The sequence below is a fragment of the Folsomia candida genome, unplaced genomic scaffold, assembly GCF_002217175.1.
Source record: "Folsomia candida strain VU population unplaced genomic scaffold, ASM221717v1 Fcan01_Sc025, whole genome shotgun sequence".
Lineage (NCBI taxonomy): Eukaryota > Metazoa > Arthropoda > Collembola > Entomobryomorpha > Isotomidae > Folsomia > Folsomia candida.
Window position 1 is genome coordinate 178,648 of NW_019091217.1, and position 27,046 is coordinate 205,693.

The following is a 27,046-nucleotide window of genomic DNA, read 5'->3' on the forward strand; positions in this document are numbered from 1 at the left end:
TTCGGAATTTAGTATTTGTACTAAAATAGATGTACCTGCAGTAATGACAGTGATATCGATCATCGTCAGTATGGAGAGTGAAATGGTCATGGACTTCTGACCTTAGTTTGCCTGAAGAACTTGGAGTTCGTACATCGCAAGTCTTTGCACTGCTATTTTCAGGGGATGGTGAGTCAATAATTTCCACGTCCTGCTGACCTGAACTAGCCATTCTATAACACAATTTTATGTTCAAAAGAATGAGTATGGTGATCATAAGCTAGACGTCTATCCAAAATTATAATTAATTTGTACCTGTGGTCTGCCATAAAATTGAAATTGTCTATACGTATATTCAATGTCTGAAAATTTGAGCTTCAGCAAAAGTTAAATACACAGCGAGTTGGGAGACTGGGAAATATGTGCTACAAAACGTGCAACAGATTTTATTAAACCATGTCTCCGCTCGTATGAAAATTTCTGGGTAACCTGATACAATTATATATGAGTTCAGTATCATTCGAAATATTTCGTTTCGTTTCGCGAAATTCGAAACGAAACGGCTTCCAATTTCGTTTCGACGAAACGAAATTGAACTTGTTTTCGTTTCGAAACGTTTCGTTTCGTGAGTTTCGAAACGAAATTTGGTGTCATTTAGATTCGTTTCGTTTCGAATTTCGACGAAACGAAACGAAATTGTTTCGTTTCGATCGAAGCACTACAAAAATGGTGATAATTTTATCTGAAAATTATTGAGAGTGTATTAATATAGAATTAAATATTATTCGTTTCAGCATTAAATAATTTACAAAAACTACATTTCGGACAGTAGTACATATTAGATAAATATACATAGATATGTACGTGTACATATTTATATGCATAAGCATGTACGTTATTACCGGCATTATGGTCTGTGCATTATTAATAGGCGCTTTTTTTAGAATTAGAAATTTGTGTTGATCGAATTTGTAATGCAGAATGCATCGAAAATTCAAATTCGAGTTATTTTTATCGATTTATAGAGAATTTTCAAAATTTTAGAGGTCTTTGAAATTTTATATCATGGGGCGAATTGGGAACAGATCACTACAAAGATTTAACTTTGAGCAAAAAAAGCGCCTATTAATAAAATACAGACCATAGGTATATGGTTGAAAAAAATGATACACGTTTAGTATGTAGTAAGAGGCCGTACTTTACTTGACTATCCAGGCCGTACCAAAGCTGGCTACGGGGCTGGTTACGCATAATTCTGTCAATAACGGGATGCGATAGCAATTGATCAGGGCTTTCTAATTAATTGGTCGATCTAATTAATTAGCTAATTAATTGGCAATGTCAAACTAATTACTAATTACTAATTAAACTTAATTAGCAGCGCCCTAACTAATTCAAATTACTAATTAATTAAAACGATCAAACAAGTAATTAGTAATTAATTTATTCCTTCAACCATTAATTAATTTCAATTGTATTTCTTTTGTTTAAATTTAGAAAAGTTATTTTTTCTCCATAAATTCTAGGTTTCTCGCTATAATTTTCTTACGAACAAAAATGATTTCTCAAATTTACACAACTTTCTAACCTTCTTATTACTATTACATTCCATGTATGTAAGATTTAACAACGTCTGTACTAAAACAGACCGATACATTATACATACGTACGTTGGTACGTTTATTGATTCTAATAGCTACACTGTTTATACACTAGTATTGAACCTGCATACCCGGTCGTTCAGTTAAAGTGTAATAAAATATTTTGAGCTATCATTAAATAGATTAATTTGTTGCTGTAAAAATGGATTGAGCAGAAGTAATTTTTTTTACATTGTGAATGGGTGAAAAAATTTTCAAAAAGTTATTAGCCACATTGCCAATGTTTAAATTTGTAAAATTATTTTCAAAAAATTGTATGTCCCTGAATCTTAATTAGTTGTTAATTAGAACTAATTAATTAGCTAATTACAAATTAATTAGATTACGTTGTTTAGAAGTAATTACTAATTAAGTAATTAATTAGACCACAATTTTCGAAACCAATTACTAATTACAATTTAATTAGTAATGTGACTAATTAGAAAGCCCTGCAATTGATAACAAACTCGGTCGCCTTGTTGCCATCCAGATTTAGCAAGGAAAACAGGGCGTATTCTCGACATATCACGTATCATTTCTTATCTCTCATTTTTTGAGTCTTTCCTCACTACACAAATTTCTGCACATTATTTCAACATCAAATAAATTACTCAGTTGGTTTCGTTGAGGTGACTGGTGCCGTAATTACGATCGTGTTAATTACATGATTGCCGCAAAGTTTTAAAAATGGGTTGTTTAAATTCCAAGTCTATTTCTGCGGACGAACGAGACCCACCTCCCGAGTCAGGGGTTGAGGTCAGGATTCCTGAGCCAGTGGTCGGGAGTCCAGAGCCCCACCGTTACCCCATTCTTATTTTAGATGTATATAAAACCCTAAATATTTTGTACCGCCTAGAAAACCCTACTATATTACCTTTCGTTACAGACTCCCATCCAGCAAGTAATCCCTCACGTGTGCAAATTCCTTCGTGTCAAAGACGTCAAAAGGTGTCGGCTCGTTTCCAAATCGTGGAACGACTCCTTCACACCCATCCTCAAGGAGAGGACAACGGTCAGGATTGTACTCGATCCTCCCGATCATGACGAGTATGAAGACCTACTAAGCCAGAAGGAGAAATATAGCGATGTCGTGGCAAAAATGGCATTTTCTCCAGTCAATATCGCCCTAGTGATTTCAGACAGCTACCAATTCTTCCTACCACCCCGGGACCCCGAAATATTTCTCTCGGTCAAAAATCTAAAATACGTCTTTGTCATGTTCTTGGTAGAAGATCAAATGGAATGGAAGAAGGACTTGGTTCTGAAAATTATCCAGAATTCGGCCGCCACTTTGCAAAAATTGAAATTTTTATGGGACGACGAACTAGCTTTTCGGTCACTTCGTGGCACCGTTTTCCCAAAATTAATCGAATTGGAGGCAAAATACACCGAGGATGAGGAATATGTTAACGAGGAAGCTTTGGAAAATATTGGTTACGCAATTACCGAGTCGTTTCCCAGGTTGGAATGTCTCAAAATGGAGAGCCGCGATTTGAATGAGATTGCAAAGATGGGATTTTTGCCAAAGTTTCCGCTGTGAGTTGGGCATGAGTGGGGGAATGTGAAGCACGAAGGGTTTATTTTGGTAACGATGTGTTTCCTATGTAATTTGCAGATCACTTCATAGTTTGGAATTGAGCGGGGACTTGGACTCGGCAGGAATGGCGCTTCTGTTGCAAATTCCGGGTCCGTTAAAGGGACTGGCGTTTGGTCCAATTTTCCTGGATCGTCATGACAACCAGGTCGACGAGGTGCCAATGAGTCTGTACAAATTTCTGAAAAAACATTCCTCCACGTTGGAAATGATTTTTATTGGGCTGGTTTTGCGAGATCGCGACGATGACATGCAATGGAGAATTCCAACATTTCCCAAAATGAAAGATTTTGGAATCTGTACGGGAGGCAGCTTTAAAAATTTTGAGTTCGAAACCAGCCTCGGAAACTTTGCAAGGATTGATTACGAGCGGTGTTTTCCTGTCTTGGAAAGCTTGAGTGTTACCACGCTAACTAAAGATATATCCGGTGTGGTTGCATTTTTTCCGGAAGAAGGTAACGTATGTAGGGTTAAGTCAGTGAGAAAAGTTTTGCTCGAAATGCATGAGATGTCCAACACTGGGGGAAGTCACTTTGTTCTCACAGGACTTTACAAGCGATTGGTGGAGCTATTTCCGGACGCGAGAAGATCGGTAATTAAATTCACGATTTTGTGAGATATGTGGAATTTTTGCTATAAAATTGGACATATATTTGTTCATCTACTTTTCAGGTAATACACGGTTAAATAAATCCGCTCCATATTTATTTGAACAGCAAATATTTGCACAAGTATTAGTCTAAGCTTTAGGTGAGTCGCGAAAAAATGTTACTGTATTTTATACAATGGAAATCCGTCATGGGGTTGATAATGGATAGATTATTCTAAAAGAAGAAAAATATTGAAAGTGCCCTCAAACACTAGATTATTTAAGAATTGTTAAATAAATAGCCTTCTTTTGTGAAATTTCTATTATGTTTTGGCGACTTCTCCAAATCTTTGTAGCAAATTATTTGCGCATTACGCCAAAATTATCTATCAGCAAACACTGCGGCGTGCGGCCTTTATTATTGTCATGGAACATGAACTTATGGGATAATGACAATATAATAACAATAATGATGGCGAGATGCTGGAGTTGAGACAAAGCGAAAGATAGTTTATTAAAGGAGAGCTGAAAGTGGAGTGATCATACTTGTGTATCATTCATCTAATTATACAATGATTAAGGCTGGACATAAGCATGTATTACTTTCATCCTGACATTATCAATTATCATTCCAAATTTATAACATGAGCTGTTTCGTCTTGTGTGATGTCAAAATATTTATGAAACCCGTTACAATTAATCAGTGAACGTTAGTGGTTCGGTGTGTATGTAAATCATAGTGCGTAACTGATCAAGTGTGTGAAACGCTTTGGTGTGTATGTAAATGAATACTGAATTTATACAATTTACTGGGTGCGAATTATTTATTAGTGAAATGCATATATATGTACAGTATGTAAAGTGGAAGATGGCGCAAAACTTAAGGCGTTACTCCGATAGCATTATCTCAGCGATGAGTGCATATTTCAAAATCTATTTTCTACCATATATTCATCATATATTAGTGTAGGTATTTGCCAAGTTTCATTTAAATCAGGTTAATATTGGAAATTCTAGTGCAATTTTATTGACCAAAAAATGTAAATGCACGCCAAATTAATAATGGCACAAATGCATTACCACTTCCAATATTATGCATGAGTTCTATCATGCGTTTATCCTTATTTGCATAAACTCCAGCAAGGTTAGCTAGAGTTTGGACCATGTTTGACGACTCTAGTGTCATCACAGTTTTCAGGGGAAGAGTATTTGTCAGCCTCTTTTCAGCCCCCGATGCATCAAGATCACGCTAAGATTCCTCATCGGGCTGCGATTAGAAAACTGAACAACTTAGTCCGAGACCTTTATTTTGTTACCTTCCAACAATTTCAGAATGATTGGTTTGGTTAGGTTAGGTTAGTACTCAGGTTGTGTTAGATTAGGTTAGAATGCAATTGGAATGGGATTTACATTTGATGGGAATACAACGATCGTTCGGTACACTGCCCAATCGCAGATTTTCCAAATCTTCTGCTAGCTGGGGGAATTATGTTTATCATCTACGTTTACGGCCTACCTTTGTCCTCTTTTTGCGCCAAGGAAGTCGCAAAGTGTGTCAATGGTTTGGGGAAAATTGCAGCAACTTGCTGGCTCTTTACCGCTGCAGTATTAGTTTATCCGCCGCATGTTAGTAATAATTGGTGGGAGCGTAACTATTGTGTTCCTATGGTGTATAACTTTTTGTGGTGGTGTGTCACCCTCTGCATTGGAGGGGTGGTTTTGTATTTAATCGAAGTTATTGACAAGTTATTGGAAAGGGTTTTTAAATACGTCGCAGCAGTGCTGTGGGAATGAAACTTGTGTGGGGGTTCGGAATTGGGAGAATCTGGCAAAAATAATCAACTCGGCAGGTTTTGAAGCCTGGATCTCTTCCTGACCGGGGAAGCGCTCTACGGACTGAGCTACGTAATCGAGTTATGATTGCCCTCCCAACTAACCTCCTCACACACTATTCTCTCACAGTGCCTAAACTACCCTGCTAGAGATGGTAGGAAAACTTGTTCAGGCGCTTCAAAGCGCTCGCAAGCTACACTCTATTACACATTTCTGCTCTTTTAGTACGTCTATTCCAACAATGTACAATAAATTGGAAAAATTAAGCTGGTGAATGCATAAGTTTCATATACAGAGGGATGGGCAAGATTATAGCACGAAGATTGACCTTAATTTTGAGTCCGAAGAACATCTTGGAGAGTATTTTTGACTTCTTCATCATGTTCCCCATCCTTTTCTGATGAGGAATGATGTTGTCAATTAGAAAAATCAAAAATTTTAAGGGACGTTTCAGAGGTTACTTTCATTCACTCGTCAAAAAAAACTTTGCAAAAGTGTTAAACAAAAATGGTGGTCTTTTGTATTTTGCTGTTGTAATTCCTCAGATAACAAAAAAAGTACCGAAAATGCATAATTTGACAGAACTAATATATCTTTACGCGAAACAAATCAATTTCCGAACCGTTTTGAAAAAGTGAATTTTTGCTGAATGATATTTCTGGCGAAGTCTAAAGTAGCAAAATTATTACCAATTCAAATGTCAATACTAAAATTCCCAAAACTGGTCAGAATATTTGTGTACATGTTGGGGAACATTTATATTATCATTTGAGAGAAATACGAGATAAGAGGTGGGTGCTCGGATCCACCATCAATTCATATATCTCATCGCAGATTTTCATTATGCTCGAGCCTTAAATAATGAATAATATAGTAAAATTTTGCTCTGATTTACTATCTGAAATTAAATTTATTATCAACGATAATAGTTTCAGTCTGTATAGTTAGTTCTCGTAATAACTTTCTCCAGGCCTAAATGAAAGCAGTACGTTTTATTCCTTCATTGAAGTCGGTTCTTTATTAATATTATTTTTTATTGAATTTTGTATAAGCTAGTTAAATGGGACTTCATATATTGGTAAAAGTAAAATGTAAAAGTTTTATTTAAGTTAGAATTTATTTTAGGTAGATAACGTAGTTAATATGATTTTATATTGGGACATAGGACAGGAATTTTTTAATATTTGTCTTATATATATATTTAGATTTGTTAATATTAATTTCTTATACATAAAGATGATCTGCACTGGTGCAGATGGCGAGACGAGACTCATAACCAAGTAAATCTGATTAGATCTAGAATTAGTCATGACGTAGGAAATATTATGTACTTACTTTCGTACCTTGAACAGGAACCGGCGTAAGACGGGCTTATTGGCTAGTGCTGTATATTTGTGAACATACATGTGAACGACCCCTAAAGTGCTTGACGTTTATGCTCAAAATTATCATTAATTATTTTAAACGTCTTCTGAAATTATTTGTCTGTTGGTTTGGTCTAAATGGAAAGAGACAAAGGTTCAAATACAAGAAAAGTTGAAACATAAAACTTTAGGAGATTGACATCATTTATTGCTATTACTAGATTAAACTAAGTTTGTTTGTTTTTTAGTCTAAGCCTTCTGTCATCACTCTCATTGTTTGTTCTTTCCCCCGTAATATAGCGGTAAATTAAATGTAAGTACTAGATAATAACTTTAATCTCGCCTTTAATTTAGCAATACGTGGTCAATCAAATGAATGAATTTCCATATAATAAACCTGCGGTTTAATTTCGCACACTCAAAACGTTCTTCAAGCCGTCAACCAACTTGTCAATATGTTCATAATCTTTAATAGAAACGCGTATCCAATTATTTCCTAACTTAGGAAATTCGCTTCCGCTTCTAACAGTTAAACCCATCTTATTCAATTCCTTAGCCATATTTTTACTGAATGAATTAATTTTTAACAGGACAAAAGCGGAGCTAGACTCCACAATTTGAATATTATGGCTGAACAGCTTTCCAATTTTTTTCGTCATGTAGTCTCTCCTTTGGGTGTACATTTCTTGCGTCCTACCGATATAATCAGTTTGCTTTAATAGCCACGGAATTGCAGAAAGTGAAATCGGCGAGACGCCATAAGGGAGTAAATATCTTTCGTACATTGTAGAAATAAGTTCAGAATTGGACACTGCAATCCCAATTCTCAGCCCAGGCAGTGAGTATATCTTCGACAAAGAGGATACGACACAAATATTCGTAGCTGTGGTGATATATGGTACAAGACTTTTTAGGTCCGACTGTGAAAAATTGATGTATGTCTCGTCCACAATAAAAAGAACGTCAGGATGTTTGCAGATTATTTCCAGAATTTTAGGGTTATCTAATTCGGTGGCAGTTGGATTATTTGGATTAGCTAGGTAGCACAGATCTACCCCCGTACTACTTAATGAACGCTCCAACTCATTGTAGTCCAGCTTGAAATCTGGCTCTAGCAATGTTAATCTAAAAATACATTTTTACGGTTTAACAGAAGAATTCTCCCTAAAAAGATACTTACTATTTGGTTGCTCACCTAAAAAGCGGTTGTGCGTCTCCGTGGGTCCGCCTGTAGAAATACTCATACTCCCAAAAACATGGCTCTATAATTATAGCACCGGATTTTGAAAATATTGGAAAAATTGAAAGCAACTCTGTAGCCCCGATACCTATCGCGATTGAGGATTTTGCAACTTTGAGAAGATTGGCTAACACAGTTCTGGTAGAGTGATGTTTGTCGTCTGGATAAGTGGAGAAAGATGCTTGTACTTCAAGGCAAAATTTGGCAAACCCTTCAGGAGGACCGAGAAAATTTAAATTGTTGCTGAAATCAGACGACATTTCGTTAGATTATTACATGGAAACAAACAAAACAAATATATATGTATATAGACAGCAAATTTCAGTGAGACCAAAAAAATTGTGTTAAATTGCTACAGGTTTGGATGCTTTCAGGTTGACTGGACGAATAATATTTGACAAGATAGAACGTAATAGCTTCGCCGTCCTTTAAATAACCCTTTGTCCTCTGAATAATTTAAAACAAGAATAATTCTGGGATTTGATGTGACGGAGTGTGCATCATTTAGTTGACGCCTTACCAAATGTATACGATAAAAATTTTCATGGTATTACCCTGAAACCCGTAATGACAACATTCGCACACGGCACATTATTAACGACAAACATGTTTCTGGAATTCAATAGATAACAGGAACAAGCAACTAATAACACCCAGGATGTTTATTTACGTTGCACAATCAACTAAATGAAGTCATCGGATGAATGAAGTATATTATTTAGCAGGATCAAGTCTCATCAAACTTATCTGTACCGTTCGTCAATCTGGATTTTCATGGCATGGAATGGGAGCAAAACAAATATGTATATATATAGCAAATTTCAGTGTGACAAAAAAAAATGAGTTAAATTGCTATAGGTTTGGTTGCTTTCAGGTTGACTGGACGAATAATATTTGACAAGATAGAGTTTAATAGCTCCTCTGTCCTTTAGATAACCTTTGGTCTTTTGAATCATTTCAAACGAGAACCATTCTGGGATTTGATGTGACGGATTGTGCAACATTTGGATGACGCTTTACCAAATGTATATGGTAAAATTCTTCATTGTATTACACTAAAACCCGTAATGACAACATGGCATATTATTCACGACAAACATGTTTCTGGAATTCAATAGACAACAGGAACAAGCAAATAAAAACGCCCAGAATGTTTTTTTACGTTGCACAAGTTGCACAATCAACTAAATGATGTCATCGGATGAAGTATATTATTTAGCAGAATCAAATCTCATCAAACTGGATTGTCATGTCATGAAATATGAGCATGAGTCTAAGGAGTGCACATCGTCTACCACTCCCTCCCCAAATTTCTTATCTCATAGAATTCGAAACTTTCGATTTTTTCAAAAATATGCCTCACGGGGAATGCTGTCATGAGTATCTCGTGTAAATTTGGGGTCAATCGGATGAAAATTGAGCGAGAAATAGTGTTTTGAATCGACCATGTCAAATTTGAGAGTACGGGGCACTCTGATATATTTTTTAAATTTTTTCAAAATTGTTTTTGGCGGTTTTCAAGAGGTAGTAATCGAATGAGCAAACAGAAATCCAAATCAAAATTCGAAAAGGTACCCAACCTACCTTGTTAACTATGGAGTTAGTCATTTTTATTTTTATTTGTATGGCTTTGTTATGACCATAATCGGGTTTGAAAGTCAAGTGCATATATACAATAGGTAGTATACGTAAAGAAAATGCAATTAATTGCATTTTATTGTTATTTTTAAGTTCTATGTTAATTCTATTTCTAAGTTATATGTTGATGCTTTTGTCCCAATACTTATTGCTATTAAAACACAAGGTTATACATCTTTGCGTTTATTGATTTACTAGCGAATAAACCCGTCTTACTACGGTCGTATGTGGAAGTTACGAAAGTATGTAGTACGCATATCTGGTGCGTCTACTTCGTCTAACCCAACTAACCGGTTCGGCTCAAACCGTGCTGCAGCTACATAATACAAATCATTCTCCATCCCCGTCCATTTCATCGGGGACGGCTTTGGCCCAAACGTGTCCCCTGGCTCAACCACGGCCGTAGCAGAACCCCACCGCTTTTGATAGTATTTCTGGTCCCTGTCCTTGTCCTACTCCTGGTCATCGTTCCCCTCCTGGTTCTCGCTCCTGACCTGGTTCTCGATCCTCCCCACCTCCCATTTCCCACCCACCGTGCACCACCCACATCACACCCTACTCCAGCCCTACAACCGGTTCCCCTACATTCACCAACATATTCTCGTTCCCGTTGTCGTCCGCGTCCTCGTCCTATACTTTTGGCATGCCAAACCAATATATCTGGGGGACTCTGGTCTACGTCCGATCTGCAGACGGGAGACCTGATATTTGATCTAATAGACAGGTCCGGGTTACATCTGGTCGGCAGACCGACGATCCGACATTCTCATACAGGATATGGCGTCAGGGGGACGTCTGGTCTGCAAACGGACGACAACATCTTGTTCCCTGATACCCGTTTGATACCCGTAACATTTTCGCTTAAATTCATAAGTAAAATTCGATAATGCTTTACTCTAATTAATTGCTGCATTAATTTGATCACTAACAAATCATATATCAAAAAATGTTCTACTTCAATTTGATATGCACAATGTCTCATCAAAAGTTCTTTATTGTCAGAAATTATGTGAAAAAAATTAAGGGTTTACTTGTATGTGTCGTTTATAATAATCATTCATACTTTTATTATGCCCTTTTTTTCTCAATTGCATTTATTTATTTATTTCAAATCACATATTACAAATGAAATTACAACATACAAAGCAAATCACATTACTAAAAATTATGCACAAATGAATCACATCCTGTTTAAAACACCAATTGAACTTCAATAAAGCAATTACCCTAATCTACTGAATGCCACTTATATCACATATATACTTGTGTATGTATTCTGTGTGCTAATCAAAACTCAAGAGCATGGACAAACAGGAGCCGCCTAAGTGTGTGATGGTGTGTGATGGCGATTTATGTGACAGTTAATGTAATTAGACTTCATGGACTTTGATGTACGTTTAAGTAAACGTGTACAGAAGCAAAGTCGGTAAATTCTTGAATATGAGTTTCATTAATGTAGATTATAGACCATAATTTGCTCTGGGTATGGTTTCAATAGCGTGGACGGACATAACTTTTACACCAATAGCAATTGTGGACAGGTCTCAGATAGGATATATAAAGAGTCGATCTTGTTCCATTTTACTCATTCTATCAAAAACGTTAAATTCTGACTTCAATTGAAAAGTTATTCTGACTTGTCTGCTAAGTTACAACTCACTTCCTTTACAATGGAGAAATCAAGTTTTGTCCGAAAGGAAGAGAAAGCCGAAATTTTTGAAATTTTCACCCGTGCACTTCAGATAGGAATAGATTTTAAGTGTAAAACAGAATTCCGAAAATGCTCTGGTACTTCAAGCGACCTTAAAGACAACGATCACCAATTTTCTGAATTGATGAGCAAAATTTTTTCGAAAAGCATGCCATCAACCGGAACCGACATTTTCGATTTACTGTCGTTTGTGACAGAAAATATTGTTGAGCCTAGTACTAACTTTGGATCACCATATGCAATGGCATTTCCTGACGCTGGTAATTCTGTAGCTGGTATTTGCGGAGACATCCTAACTGCGTTCTTAAACCAAAATCTTATCAACTGGACACCCTGCTCTCCTTCAGCCACCGTAGTTGAAATCACAGTCATCAGTTGGCTTCGTGACCTGCTTGGCTATACTGTAGCCTCTAATATTTCCGCCCCAATAGATGTTGGTGGACTTATTACTTCTGGAGGCGTTCTCTCAAACACAATTGCATTGCTTTTGGCAAGAGAAAGTGCCATGCCGGACTGTATGCGGGTAGGATTTAACTCTAAGGTAAGTAAGTTTTGGCTTGTTAAACTGACAATGAAGATTGATCACTATTGTCTGGGAGTCCCTAGTGGTCGTATTTTGATTGTATGCAAATTTTAGGGGCAACTTTTTAACCATCGTGTGTTTTAAAATATGAATGATCATAATATATGAATGATCATAATATACCATACGATAAGTATGTTTCAAATATTCTTATACTTTATGTTCTAGAAAGGTGCGACACCTTCTATCATTGTACCGGATGGCATCGACCATTACAGCTCACGGATTTCCGCCGGTTGGTTGGGTCTTGGGGAAGCCAACGTTTTCAAAGCTCCTTCAAAAAACTTCAAGTACGATTTGGATGTTTTGCCCCAAATCGTTGCGAATTTGAAGTCTTCTTCCCACAAACCCATACTTCTGGTCTGTTACGCGGGGGATTCACGATCAATGTCAACAGATAATTTTAAGGAAATTCGCCGTATATGTGACACATATGGGATGTGGATGCATGTTGATGGGTGTCAGGGTACTCAGTTAATTTTCTCCAACAAAAATCGTAGTAAAATTCACGGTATCCACTTGGCCGACAGCGTAACCCTTGATCCACACAAGGTACTTGCTGTGCCATATGCCATATCCGTATTCCTCGTTAAGAATCCGAAACACCTTGAAACTATCAAGCGACCTGAAGACATTATCACTGGAGAAAAGCACAGCTTTGGACAAATAACCCCTTTCCAAGGAAGTCGCTCGTTTGCATCCTTGAAGTTATTCATGATGATGAAACATCTTGGAAGGGAAGGAATTGGGAGGATGATTGACAGAAGGTGCTGTTTTGCAAAATTTGTTGCTGAAGTAAGTCATAAATGATTTATTAATGACGGAGTTTACAAGTTTCAAGTGTACCGTTCTGAAGAGTTAATTTCTGATATAGATGGTAAACGACTCAAAGGACCTCGTCTTAGTGAATCCTTCCGTAGATATAAATTCTGTCATTTTTATGTACTGCCCAGAGGACTTAAGAATGCTGCTCAGAAACTCCAAACATGAGCCATCGTTTTTAAATCTTGTGAATGAGGGTAATATGGAGATTCAACGGAGACTCTTTTTTTCTGGACAAGTTTGGCTTCATTCGTTCTCAATTCCAGATTTATGTGAAATATTTGGTGACTCGAAGCTCATACTTCGTCCTTTAAGATTCATGAGCGGAAATCCAATTCTTGACGAGCATCATGTAAAAACAATGATAAACAAGGTTGAGGAATTTGGCAGAAAAATCTTTAGCCAAAAGCTAACAGTCAACAACAACTACGTTGAAGACAAAGTCCTTATAGATACCTCATTTGTTCATATAGCTTCCCCTTCATTCAGAAACAACCTAAATTGTGAGAATACTTTCCAATTCTTACCATTGGAAGAATTTTGCCAAAGAAAGTCTCGGATAATTCAGTATGTTCGTTCTTATATGGCGAAGACGCTTGGGGTGAGAGAGTCCAGCAAGTACTTTGTGATTATTTACGGGTCCTATGCATATTCCTTGGTCCGGGAGGGCTCGGATGTGGACATTTTTGTGGCGGTGGAAGACTCCATTTACTCCACGCAGTTGAACGATGAAATTGTCTCGTTTATCGACGAACTTCATACCCACCATGGATTAACTAAAGAAGATGAAGTCCCACCTGAGGTGAAATCCTTGCTAAAATTTTCTTTTCTTGAGGAAGCATGCAGTGGAGTAGGAATACGCAATGGAAATGGCGAATGGAAATTTCCCGACATAGTGAAATGCAATACTCTACTTTCATCTAAATCATTCCTTTTGAGATTTTTTCTGGGTGTTCTGGCTAACTCGGGAATATTTGTTTGCGGAAACCATGCAAAATATCTTGAGTTCAGGACTACTGCAATACAGACACTGATAAGAGCAGTCTCGAGTGTCTTTGAAAGAAAGAAGGTTTCCAGCATCAGTTTGGCTAAAGATTTTTGCACAAATTTAAACGGGGAATTTGGCGACTTATTCCTAGGATTTGCTTATAAACAGCCATTCATATCATACTTGGAAGAATTGCTTGAAGAAAATTTGAGCAAGATGGATTTGGACGTAGAGTATTGTGATAGTGAAGGGCTGGTTTACAGCATGTCATGTCAGAGTAAAATCCCATAAAGATATCGTACATCGATACAATTTAAATCAAAAATTGATTGGGGTTAGGTTAGGTTGGGTTTATTTTAAATACAAGTACTTATTTATAAACATTGAAGTTTATTTAAAAATTACCTGCTGACGATTCCCGTCGTCGTAAGAACTAGCAATTTGAGGTGGAATTTGAGGTGCAGGTAACGGGCTGTCCGCTAAGATAAAATCCACAGTGCAGGATACATATAGCCCGAGTCAGGGTAAATCTTACAGCTAGTGTTCAACTTACCGCGTGACGTAAATGTTACCGATAGAGGAAAATATTTGAATATTTCATGTTATTAATAATAATTAATTAATTGGGATTTGTTATTATGGTTGTAGTGGTGGTACTTAGAGAAATATAAACTTGGCCACGTGATGCAAAATATAGTTTAGATAACTAAAACGAAAAAATAACTTTTGGTTGGATTTTGCGTTCATGTACATATTTACTTGTTTTCAAGTTTTTAAGTACACATCCTCACCTATGTATGTTTTTAAATCTTTTTATTTAGAAGGATATATGAATTACGGAAAACTTAAAAATAAAAAAAACAATTTTTTACAATTCATTTTCTTTGGTTGGTTAGTCCCGTCGTGGACCAACCAAAAGGAAACCCTGTGATTCACAGGGTTACCTGCTAGGTGCAATAAAGTAGAGTCCTTTACCACAAATCTTTCCTGGCTTGAATTCTACCCCAAATATAACCACGATCGAGATATCGTCTCTCCACTCGTGGTCCTTTAATGTCATTAATGTCACCGTCCTAATCGTCGGGGCATATATGACCGGAACATATCGGTTTTTCCAGAAAATGCAAAAAAATCTCCATTCCATTTCCGCCGCAGGAAACGAAGTAGCAGAAAGCCAATCTATTTGGAATCAACAATAAGAATTCGGTACGTCACGTAACGTTACTCACGTGCAATTCGAAACTATACAGAAGCTTCACAACGTTTTGTTTTGACTGCTCAGGAATCAGGATGAATGTAGAATGTGCAAAACTTCTATGAGCGTCGCGTGTAAAATGTAAATAATTTACGCGAAATTGGTCATCTTCAATCCTAATTTTTGCAAAAACTGTAATGGTACAAATCTCATAGAATTTAAAGTCCAGTACCATCTTATCATGTTGATTGTTTGCATCAAAAAATTCTGGTCGCCCTGAAACCGTATAAATAAGACTGGTCGGATTGTTCATGTGGATTATCATTGCGTTGAAAACTTGAGGACACCGAGGTTAGTAGGAAACGTACGAGAAAAGCTTTTAAAAACATTGCAGTTTGAACATAAAATATAACTTATTAATTCCTAATATTAAGCCCAATGCAAAAAGCCTATCTGTCTTCATGTTTTCAAATTTCAGTAAAGATTTATGATTTTTATTACCCCGAAAAACTTATATTCAGCCACCCTAGGAATATTATTTGGTGGCTGATTTTCTTAGGTTATGCATTTGCTTTCTCAAGGAATTATTTATATTTTCTGCGAAGCTTTCCGTTATCTAAAGGGTGTTGATTTAATTCGATCACCTACATTTTCCTGCGAGCGCGAGAGACAAAATCAGCTGTAATTAATGATCCCGTTAATATTTTTTTGTGAAATTTTAACCATGAGTGAATCAAGGAGTCAGGTCACTCGTGAACATCTTAGAGTTCAGATACAAACACTGCATAAGCAAAAATTAAAGACGAATAAAATATCTGAAAAATTGGGGTGCCACAGAAGAACCGTATGGAAATGGACGAACAGAAATTTTGTCATAGACAAAAATCGACCTGGGCAACCCAGAAAGGTATCACCTACTACAAAAAGAATGATTAAGAACAGACTTCATCAGAAAACTGGAAGTTCGCTTCGAAATTGTGCAAAGGAGTTGAATCACTCACCACGCTTCAAGAAGAAGTCCAAGAAAATTGACTTCACAACAGTGCACAAGTATGTAAAATCAACGACGTGGGGTCACAAAGCTTATAAACTAACCAAGGAACCAATTATGTCACAAAAAAACATTGACGATCGTCTGAAATTTGGAGCAATACTCCAAAAAGTGGCCACTTGGGTGAAAAAAAGCAAGCGCAAGACCTGAGGCGTCATATCCTTTGGACTGATGAATCACCAATTGAACTATATCCAGAATTGAATCGGCAAAATGCAAGATACAGAACCGAAAAAAAATCGGATGTACCATCGATGCGTGTCCCGAAATTTGGCCTGAAAGTTATGGTTGCAGGAGGTTTTTGTGCGCGAGGAGTGACGCCTCTCCACATTGTACCAAAAGGGCAAACAATTAATGGAAAGTATTATAGGGAAAAAGTGTTACCTATTTACTTTGATAGTATGGAAAACAAGGAACTATTTCCAAATGAGAGAAAAATTGTTTTCATGCAAGATGGTGCTACAGCTCACACGGCAAAAACAAGTATGAAGCTAATTGAAGGGAAAGTTTCAACGGTGTGGAGCAAGGGGGTGTGGCCTGGGAACAGCCCGGATTTGAATTCCTTGGAGAACCTATGGTCCATACTTAAGGAAAATGTATACAAAGATCCAAAACCTCGGACAAGGGAGGAGTTAATTACAAAGGTGCAACAAGAGTGGAATTCTATTCCAAAATCAACTTTGGAAACATTAGCCCAGAGTCTAAAACAGAGAGGTGAGGGAATGATTGAGGTCAACGGAGGAAAGAGTAAATACTAAGGTATGTCTCAAAAAAAAATTGGCTTTGGTCATAGTAACAGTCTTGAAAAACAATCGTTTTGTTTTTGCAGCCAAAAAGGTGATCGAATTAAATCAACACCCTTTATGTATGTAATTTTAATTGATCGCTTAGACAAATATGTGTTTTTTGTTGACTGGATGTAACATTAATTTTGTTAGTTTCGTAAGATTTCATTACGTTTCGTAACACTCGGTTATGTCGTGATCACTTTGTTTAATTAACGTTTTGCAAATTATGGGCACGCAAGTACTTATTAGTAGTTTCGGAGAAATTGTAAGTTTCTCAATTTACTACAATTCTTGTAAAAATTACGTGTACCTCGTGCAGCTTCAGGTCTGTTATATTTCCGTATTGGAGTGTGGTAAACTTTTTGATTTGGACAGGAAACACGCATGTTTCACCGCTTGATGGAAATTCAATTCAATGACTTATGGCATGATCTCTGGGAAGTGGTGGCGGGTTTAATGACTGGTTTACTGCGTAAATAATTGAGCCATGAGCTTTTCTTTATTTTTTTGTAAAAGCCCAATTTAATAGCTAAAGGATAGTATATAACAACCTTTTTGGAATTGGCTTTGAAGCATAAACTGGGATGAAAGTGAAGCACTCGCAAATCGAGTTTTGCAAAATTACAAATCCGTCGTCGGATTCGATTCAAACAAGACGTGGAAACAAAAGAAAATCCAAAACAACAATCCACCGACACATATTGAAGTATAAGGGTTCCGAAAAAGCGGAATTTGAAAGGATTCCACACTCTACGAAGTCTGGTTGTAATTTTCTTATAAGCGTTATCACCAATCCATTGGTGATAATGAGTATAACCACTATTTTAAGCAGATTATAACCGAATTATAACCAAATGCTAATAAACATTAAACCGGTCTGATAATCAGAGGAGGGATTTTTGGCTCTCGCTCTTAATTGAGAGTGTGAGTGAGAGGAAAAGAGAGGGAGAGATTGACATTTTTGGAGAAAGCGAGAGTGAGAGGTACAGATATCGAAGAAAGCGAGAGTGAGAGGTACAGATATCGAAGAAAGCGGGAGTGAGAGGTACAGATATCGAAGAAAGCGAGAGTGAGAGGAGAGGGAGAGGAGAACAATTGAAAAAAGTGAGAGGGAGAGGAGAGAGAGAGAAAAAACATTTGAAAAACACTCAGGTTACCCAAAAAATCTCACTTTACTCCAAACGTTGTAAAAACTATTAGAAATGATTTTCAGTGATTCCTGCAACTTTTGGGGTGAGATTTTTAAAAAAGTGAGAGTGAGAGGTAAAAAGAGGTTTACATTTTTTTGAAAGGTGAGAGAGAGAGGAGAGGGAGAGGAGAACAATTTGAAAAAAGTGAGAGGGAGAGGAGAGGGAGAGAAGAAAAATTTGAAAAAAAGTGAGAGGGACAGGAGAGGGAGAGTCAAAACAAAAGTCCCTCCTCTGCTAATAATCCAGTGATATACAAACTAGGTGTATTTTTATTTCCATCTGGTTATTATCACTACCAAAAACTTAACAACATTATCACCTAGATTGTCACCACCTTGTAATACAGACGGAAAATCAACTGGTTACGTTCTGTATAAATTTTTGGTGATATTTCTTTATAATTTTTTTCATTATATTACACATATTAAAGTGCAATTTTGAAAAGTTATAGCATTGGGCTTACGGATCAAAATCTCAAAACTGCACTTTTCAGAAAATTAGAGTGGGCGTAAAAAAATCGTACAGAGGTGATTGACACATCAAAATGCTCAGGATGACTTGTCCCAACATAATAAAAATAATAACACCAAGAAAAAAATTCATTGAGGTAGTTGATTTTTGGGTTCAGAGGTTAAAAAATCGTAACCTTTGACCTTCTCAATGGATTTTCAGTGTCCAAGCCTGATCTGACCACAAATGCGATTGACTATAATTGTGCAAAATTCGAACTTGATATCTCAAAAAATGTATGATTTATAACGATGTGGATGTGTGGCCGTGACTTATAAAGGGCAATGTACTTCATAATTTGTTTATGGTGAGTTGGTTATTTTCTCTAAACATTTAATTATTACGCCATGCCTAAATAATAGTTATATAGTTGGTCAACGTCATCTTGCTTCCCCCAGCGGAAATCAGCTTGTCAGACAACTTCCCCATAATTTTGGTGTTAATTGTTTCACCCAGGTTAATATCAAATTTTTTTAATTAATGTAAATCATATTTTACCACATATTTAAATAAATTTTGCATTTAGATTCTGGAGTCGTCGATTCAAAATAGTCCGGACCTACAGCAAGTGATCGCGGATTGTAATAATAAAGGGTGCGTTGACCAGAGCGCGTCGACTACATTGATAAACGCGTTTGTCGACATATTAGTAGATATTAAAGGGTACGAAGTCGTATAATTATTTTACATTACCTTTTGATTTCCCGATAATAATTTGTATAATTTTTGAAACAGTACTGAAAATAATAAACTAAAGATAAAGGTCTTTTGTATTTTGCTGTTGTAATTCCTCAGATCACAAAAAAAGTATCGAAAGTTCATAATTTGACAGAACTAATATATCTTTACGCGAAACAAGTCAATTTCCGAACGGTTTTGAAAAATTGAGTTTTTGCTGAATGATACTTCTGGCGAAGTCTAAAGTAGTGAAATTATTAGAAAATGACGGAATTTTGGTATCGCCTCAATTCAATTTCAATACTAAAAATCCCAAAACTGGTCAGAATATTTGTGTACATGTTGGGGAACAGTTATATTATCATTTGAGAAATGCAGGGTGTGCCGTGTGACCCAGTGTCAGCAATTACAATCGTGACAATAAACTTTTTACATTTTTCATGCTCACATTTCTGAATTTTATTTTATGGCTTAAAATAACATATTTAAGGTTCCAGCATAATTATTAGACTAAAAAAATGTCCCCGAATTAATGGTAATTAATTCAGATTTCTTGTCTAAAAAATTACTTTGGTACAGCCCCATGCAAGTGGATTACCGTAATTGATGATTACATCTAAATTAGATGTAATCATCAATTACGGTAATCCACTTGCACACACGGACAAAATAAATGCTATCCGCATATACTCAAATTAGATGATCTAATTTGAGTATATGCGGATAGCATTTATTTTGTCCTATCACCTTATATTTAAAAAAAAGAATCATTTTATTATAAAGCTGGCGACTTCTGTTTTTATAAACAACCTCGAAAATATTCAGAGATCTTCGATATAATTTAGGAAGCTGAAAAAAATTAAGTGTCTAAATGCATGTGAGGTTCGTTCATCATTATTATGAAAAAAGTTAAGTCCGAAACAGCGTCCGACACAAAGTAAAAAAAAGTTTGAAGTGAAAAATGATACTGAACTAACTACGTATATGTCCTTCCAATTATCTTCCAATTGGACCATAAGAAAAATTTCGCATTTCCAAATTTTGCCACACCCCCACATATTTGGGTCACACAGTCAGCAGAAGGGTAGACCAATTTCTAAACAACCCGCTAGGAATTTTTAAAAATTCGTCCCTCAAGGTTTTTGGCAATTCTTGAAAGGGTTTGATTTGTTTAATACGACAAACATGTAGAACCAATTTTTTTCAGTAATTCTCAGCGCCAATGTTATTATAGATATCGTAATTTTTACGAATTTGCATGCCTCCCTATTTTTACCCCTTAAACTTAATCAACTTACGTCTTCATCTTGATTCATAATAAAGATTACTGTAGAACAAATCCGAAACATCTGCTTGGCTACTTCTAACCCCACATCATTGTCATCACGTTGACGCGCGGCCATTAACATTACAGCAATTTTTTCTCCTTCGTTTTCAGAATCGATGAAAATGGCCTCGTTCCACATTATAATTCCTTTATTGAAGTCGCAAGGAAAACCACTCAGCTGTTTATCTTCTTGCCTCAGCCAACTTGGTTCGTCTGGATTTTCCAAGTAGCGCAGAAGAAAATTTACGAATGGGAATTTTGAGTTGGACCTATCGATTACTCCAAAAACAGCGACTTTAGTGTGCAATTTTTCCTTAATATGCTTGATGGCTTCAATATTTGGTAGAAGAGTTCCGCCCTCCGTAGAAACTATAAGGACAGTTTCGCCCATTTTTATACGCAATATAAGATTATATTTGGTTAATATTGGTTCAATAATATTTGTTGGGGCGGACTAATAATGTGGAAATATTTTGAAAATTCTGAAATGTATCTCAGAAATCTCACACTCTTTATTTTATTCAGCCAAATGTTACAGTAATACAGGATTTGTGCGTAGTCTCGAAGCCACCTTCCAACTCTCCTCAGTTCACATTATTACTTTGTATAGGAAGGAATTGAAACTGGTTAAATGTATCTTATAAGTTAAATAAATAAGTTGTTTTCTCATTGCAAGTACACTGCAAATAATTTGGTGTAAATACGGTGTGGTGTAGCCACATATGCACACCGCGCGGTAGCAATCCGGGTAAATTAACACCGGCGGTGTTGATATGTGGCTACACCGCACCGTATTTACACCAAATTATTTGCAGTGTAAAGTGTCTGCATACATATCTGCATTAATTTTGGCTATGGAAGTAGGTAACTATTTATAAAAAGAAGATTAGAGACAAGTGGTTGGTGAGCATTGCTAGACTCCAATTCTGCTTAGTCGTTAAAAGATTATCACGGGTCAATTCGCATGATCTCATCACATGATTTTATGCAATGTTTTAGGTACTAGCATATGACTCATTTTTCTATATCTTGAGTCAAGATTCTTGACAATATTGCAGAAAGGCCAATCTGAGTATGCTTGATACACATCTCTGAAAATAGTTACACGTTCAAGGTTATGAGCAGGAACTGGTTTCTTGACAAAACATTTTGTATAAATACAGAAGACGATATTTTTACGTGTTCATTACTGCAGTGAAATTATGGTGATCGTATGTACATACATAGATAATGGGTAAAGAAAGTAAAGATTTTGCTAAACTCACACTAAATATCGATTAGTGGTGAGAGATGTACATTTCTTACATAGTTACATTTCCACAAAAGAGAAAATATTACCTTATCTTTTGGAAAAGTGAGAATTTGAAATATAAAATAAAATAAGTAAAACCAAAACTGCGGTCAGCAGGAAAAAGTTTGGACGTTTGGAAAAATTGAGGAGACCCAGAGCACAGCCCTAAAAATTAAAAAAATAACGAAAAACTCTTTAAAAAATTTCAAGAAATTTTGATACTCATCTTTTTCAGGGAATTTTGTGAAAAAATTATTTTGAAAAAATTTTGATTAAAAGTGCGGAATTTTTTCATCCACATAATTTTCATCTGCCAAATTGTGGCGTTAAATTTTCTTTTTTTGTGGCAAAAATTCCTCATAATTTTTATTTATTTATAATTTTCATTTTTTTATGTAAAATTAAATATTCCCAAGAACTTAATGTATTCCACATTAAAAAAAAGTTATGGGTTTCTTTTTTAGCTTTACCTTTTCCCCATATTTTGCAATTCTCCCGAATAAAATCCCAAGCTTAACTTTTCCACTGAGGAAAACACTGGTTGGATTAAGTGACAATAATTCTCGTCAATTACTCCCCACCAAACTAATTCGACCAAATTAGGCGTGGAGGTTAAAATTGTGGCAAAATCCGTAAAATCAGGTCCTTTCAATAGATCCATTTTTATGGTCAGTTTCCTCAAATAAGTTCCAATTTCTGAGAAAGCATTTGCAATCGTGGGATGTAGATTGTCATCAATTCCAATCTGTAGCTCGGTAATTCTTAGATATTCGATGGAATCCAATTTTTCCTCGACTTCGGATTTCTTCTTGTCCTCGTCCTTCTTAACGATGGTGCAAAGAGAGATGTCAATTCTTCCTCGGGAGGAAATTGTTCAGCGGACGGCATCATTCCATAGGCTGGAGACGAGACGGGATTCCAAAAATTGCCGGAAGGGGAGGAGCGGCAGGATATTTTCGAGGATCTAATAAAAATATGCATAATCCTTAAATTAGTAAAATTTGAATAGCAAATTGAAGGTATTCGCGTTATAGCACATTTTTTTCAAAAATCTGCATATTTTCCCAAATTTGTGGTAGATTTTTTTTGAAAATCAGAGCCTTTTTATTGCACACATTGAAAATTTAAGTTACCAGTGCTCGATCTGTTTTAGAAGGATTTCGAAATTTTAAACCGATCTGAAAAGTTTAGACGACGGGGAAAATTGTGAATTTAAAAAATAGGACTACATTTCCAAGAAAATGGTTAATGGCTTCTGAGAAAAAACATTAAAAAAGGGTCTAATTTAAAAAAATCTCACTTTTTTTATAGACAACTTGGATATCACATTTTTCAAGAATAAGATTTGCAAACTACGGTATGTTTTTTATAATTAGAACTTTTTTCTTGAATTTTTTGGTATGTAGGTTAAGTGGCCGACCTTCTAATGCCAAATACATTGGAAATTGACATGGCCACCAATTTGTCAGTTGTTGACCGATTTTCAAAATTTTGACCGTTTTCGAAACCTTGTACATTTCTGCGAAATATATATTTTCAGATTTTTCAAATACGACCACACCCCCTTGAAATGAGGGTCGCAAGTTAAAAAACTATGTAAAATACAATTAATTAATGCAATTGAGTTTCAAAGCGGAAAAATCTAATTGTATGGCGAAACAATAAACCGACACGTAGGTCATCCTCCTCAAGGTTGAGGTGGTCACATGCCCCACCCCAGTGGGTGTGGCTCTCCGCGACTTTTCGACTTTTGTGAAAACATGCTTTGTGATGTCATTTTTCTCATCTCGATAAGGAGAAGCCGACGCAATAATTAAAATTCACAAACCGCACCGCCAGTGGGTGTGGCTCTCGGCGACTTTTCGACTTTTGTCGACACATGGGTTGTGATATGTCATTTTTCTCATCTCGATGAGGGGATCCCAACGCAATAATTAAAATTTACAAACCATACCCCCAGTGGGTGTGGCTCTCGGCGACTTTTTGACTTTTGCCAAAACATGGGTTGCGATATGTCATTTTTCTCACCTGAATGAGGAGATCCCCACGCAATAATTAAAATTCACAAACCACACCCCCAGTGGGTGTGGCTCTCAAAACAATGTCGGTTTTAACGAAACCACCGTATGTGAACCACCGTAAGTTAAAGCCAATTTAGTCTATATCTTGCCGAGAGACTTATTGGCCGACCTAGTAATGCATTACAAAATTGATAACTAAAATTGGGACTACTTTTTCAAAACAGTGACTGTTTTGGAAACCTAAGGTCGATTGGCGAAATATGTGTTCCCAGATTTTTAAAATTCGACCACACCCCCTCGAAATTAAGGTCAGAAGTTAAAAAAACATGTCCAATACAATTGGACCCCTAGTGGGACCACCCCCACTAGGGGTGTGGTTTCTAAACGTTAGTTATTCATTTGAGATGCCACGGTCGAGCTGAGAAAAATGATGTATGAGATGACCTGGTTTCGTTGAAATAGAAAATTCACTGATGACCACGCCCACTGGGGGAATGGTCTATCAATTTTATGTTCTCAGTCGAGATGCCCCGGTCGAGCTGAGATAAATGATATGTCACAACCCTTGTTTTGTTGAGATTAGAATAGCCGCCGAGGGCCACCCCCACTGGGGGTGAGGCGTGTGACAACTTGAACTATTGTTACGGTGGCCTGGGGGTCGAGGTAGACTTTCGACAGGCAATTCGATTTTTGTGTTTTGAAAACCAATTCTGTATTCATTAATTGTATTGGACATGTTTTTTTAACTTCTGACCTTAATTTCGAGGGGGTGTGGTCGAATTTTAAAAATCTGGGAACACATATTTCGCCAATCGACCTTAGGTTTCCAAAACAGTCACTGTTTTGAAAAAGTAGTCCCAATTTTAGTTATCAATTTTGTAATGCATTACTAGGTCGGCCAATAAGTCTCTCGGCAAGATATAGACTAAATTGGCTTTAACTTACGGTGGTTCACATACGGTGGTTTCGTTAAAACCGACATTGTTTTGAGAGCCACACCCACTGGGGGTGTGGTTTGTGAATTTTAATTATTGCGTGGGGATCTCCTCATTCAGGTGAGAAAAATGACATATCGCAACCCATGTTTTGGCAAAAGTCAAAAAGTCGCCGAGAGCCACACCCACTGGGGGTATGGTTTGTAAATTTTAATTATTGCGTTGGGATCCCCTCATCGAGATGAGAAAAATGACATATCACAACCCATGTGTCGACAAAAGTCGAAAAGTCGCCGAGAGCCACACCCACTGGCGGTGCGGTTTGTGAATTTTAATTATTGCGTCGGCTTCTCCTTATCGAGATGAGAAAAATGACATCACAAAGCATGTTTTCACAAAAGTCGAAAAGTCGCGGAGAGCCACACCCACTGGGGTGGGGCATGTGACCACCTCAACCTTGAGGAGGATGACCTACGTGTCGGTTTATTGTTTCGCCATACAATTAGATTTTTCCGCTTTGAAACTCAATTGCATTAATTAATTGTATTTTACATAGTTTTTTAACTTGCGACCCTCATTTCAAGGGGGTGTGGTCGCATTTGAAAAATCTGAAAATATATATTTCGCAGAAATGTACAAGGTTTCGAAAACGGTCAAAATTTTGAAAATCGGTCAACAACTGACAAATTGGTGGCCATGTCAATTTCCAATGTATTTGGCATTAGAAGGTCGGCCACTTAACCTACATACCAAAAAATTCAAGAAAAAAGTTCTAATTATAAAAAACATACCGTAGCTAGCTATATTTTTTGTTTAGTTAATACCAATGTCAACCCTTAATGAATATGCAACTCAATTGAAAAAAAAATGAAACGAAAACATTTTTTTAATTTCTCCTTTACCAACCCATTCGAAAGAACTAGTTCTTCAGGACGAATTACTTCTCCTTCGTTCTCTGCCATGATATGTATGTAATGTGTGATAATACTGTATTTTTATAAATAGCGTGTATACAATAATTAATTTGTCCAAATTGAATTCTTAGATTTTTCCTCACAACTAACAAGTAAATGCGTCTGTTCCAGCTGATATGTATGCTGCCGGTTATGCATATTAACTCCTGAGCTTACGTTCAAGTGGGGAGATTACATCATGTCTCATAAGTCACTCTGAAATCTGTAAAATAAACGGTTCCATGCAAACTACTTATATGGATACAAATTGTATACATCCAGTGTATCATACAATCTAACATTTGCATACATATGTATTTTCAAGGGTGTTGCGGTTGTAATGCTCAGATATTTATATGCAAAATTATTGCAAACATTAAACGTTTTAGCAATCCCTTATGTTATGTAGATGTACATAAATGGGGACCCAATAGGTTGACCCACACCTATTTTGAAAAATCATCCGATTAAGCTGAAATTTGGCATGGAGGTTACTAATGGTCTCTAGTGAAAGAATATGAAATTCGAAAAAAATTCAACAGGAGGGACCCTATAGGGTGACCCACACCGATTTTGAAAAATCATACGATCGAGATTAAATTTGGTAGGAAACTTAATAATGGCTTACAATTTGAATTTCTGACGGAGAAGTGAAAAAATCTTGAACCAGAGTTACCCTATGGGGTGACCCATACCGATTTTTTTAAATCGTCCAATTAAGCTGAAATTTGACATGGAGGTTGCTAATGGCTCACAATGAAACAGTATGAAGTGATATTGGAAAGATTTTAATCTAAGGGGACCCTATAGGGTAGGTAGGGGAGGGTCTTCCCAAATCGATTTTGGAGAATTGTCCGATTAAGCTGAAATTTGGCATGTAGGTAGTTGATATCGTCTAGTTGATGCAAAATAATCGGATTGGCTGATAAATGACTGTGCAATCCCTGACTCGGGCTAATGAAGGCTGCACACCGGAAGTTTTTACATCGACGATAAACTATTTGCGAAATTGAAATTGTTGTGAAATTTGCAAATTAAAACGTGTGTTCTGAAAATATCCTAATAATGGCTTGGGTACTAATTAGGGTAGAATAGTGGTCACATTCTGACATCTCCAACGCTCTGG

General features: G+C 36.5%; 3 protein-coding genes across 8 annotated transcripts; 2 read left to right on the forward strand and 1 right to left on the reverse strand.

The window, feature by feature from the left end:
* Positions 1-7,185: 7,185 nt before the first annotated feature.
* On the reverse strand, positions 7,186-9,540 carry LOC110859346 (adenosylcobalamin biosynthesis bifunctional protein CobDQ). 3 transcript variants are annotated; one of them, XM_035859462.1, is made up of 3 exons: positions 8,195-9,540; positions 7,783-8,124; positions 7,186-7,692 (listed from the first exon to the last, which is right to left on the reverse strand). In XM_035859462.1, the coding sequence occupies exons 1-3, from the start codon at positions 8,497-8,499 to the stop codon at positions 7,404-7,406; spliced, it is 936 nt and encodes a 311-aa protein (XP_035715355.1). In that variant the 5' UTR covers positions 8,500-9,540; the 3' UTR covers positions 7,186-7,403. The 3 variants fall into 3 exon arrangements, with proteins under 3 accessions (XP_035715355.1, XP_021963977.1, XP_035715354.1); XM_022108285.2 differs by having other exon boundaries at positions 7,186-8,124; positions 8,195-8,261; positions 8,328-9,534; XM_035859461.1 differs by having other exon boundaries at positions 7,186-8,124; positions 8,195-9,536.
* Positions 9,541-11,736: 2,196 nt separating this feature from the next.
* Positions 11,737-12,981, forward strand: LOC118438735 (L-2,4-diaminobutyrate decarboxylase-like). The gene is made up of 2 exons (XM_035859434.1): positions 11,737-12,129; positions 12,340-12,981. Exons 1-2 carry the CDS (start codon positions 11,737-11,739, stop codon positions 12,979-12,981), a joined length of 1,035 nt encoding a protein of 344 aa, XP_035715327.1.
* Positions 12,982-12,997: 16 nt separating this feature from the next.
* Positions 12,998-26,188, forward strand: LOC110859319. Of its 4 annotated transcripts, none has more exons than XM_035859381.1 (6): positions 12,998-19,022; positions 19,086-19,171; positions 19,242-23,030; positions 23,323-23,368; positions 25,785-25,934; positions 26,013-26,188. In XM_035859381.1, exon 1 carries the CDS (start codon positions 13,046-13,048, stop codon positions 14,270-14,272), a length of 1,227 nt encoding a protein of 408 aa, XP_035715274.1. In that variant the 5' UTR covers positions 12,998-13,045; the 3' UTR covers positions 14,273-19,022; positions 19,086-19,171; positions 19,242-23,030; positions 23,323-23,368; positions 25,785-25,934; positions 26,013-26,188. The 4 variants fall into 4 exon arrangements, with proteins under 4 accessions (XP_035715274.1, XP_035715275.1, XP_035715273.1 ...); XM_035859382.1 differs by having other exon boundaries at positions 19,242-22,074; XM_035859380.1 differs by having other exon boundaries at positions 12,998-18,812; positions 18,878-19,022; positions 19,242-23,368.
* The last annotated feature ends 858 nt before the right edge of the window (positions 26,189-27,046 follow it).

Excerpts from the sequence above, each read along its gene's own strand:
- LOC110859346 (XM_035859461.1), bottom strand. The coding sequence starts at position 8,499 with ATGTCGTCTGATTTCAGCAACAATTTAAATTTTCTCGGTCCTCCTGAA. Across the intron at positions 8,125-8,194 it reads GACGCACAACCGCTTTTTAG|ATTAACATTGCTAGAGCCAG; the intron begins GTGAGCAACCAA and ends ATGTATTTTTAG.
- LOC118438735 (XM_035859434.1), top strand. The coding sequence starts at position 11,737 with ATGCCATCAACCGGAACCGACATTTTCGATTTACTGTCGTTTGTGACA. Across the intron at positions 12,130-12,339 it reads GGGTAGGATTTAACTCTAAG|AAAGGTGCGACACCTTCTAT; the intron begins GTAAGTAAGTTT and ends TTTATGTTCTAG.
- LOC110859319 (XM_035859378.1), top strand. The coding sequence starts at position 13,046 with ATGGTAAACGACTCAAAGGACCTCGTCTTAGTGAATCCTTCCGTAGAT.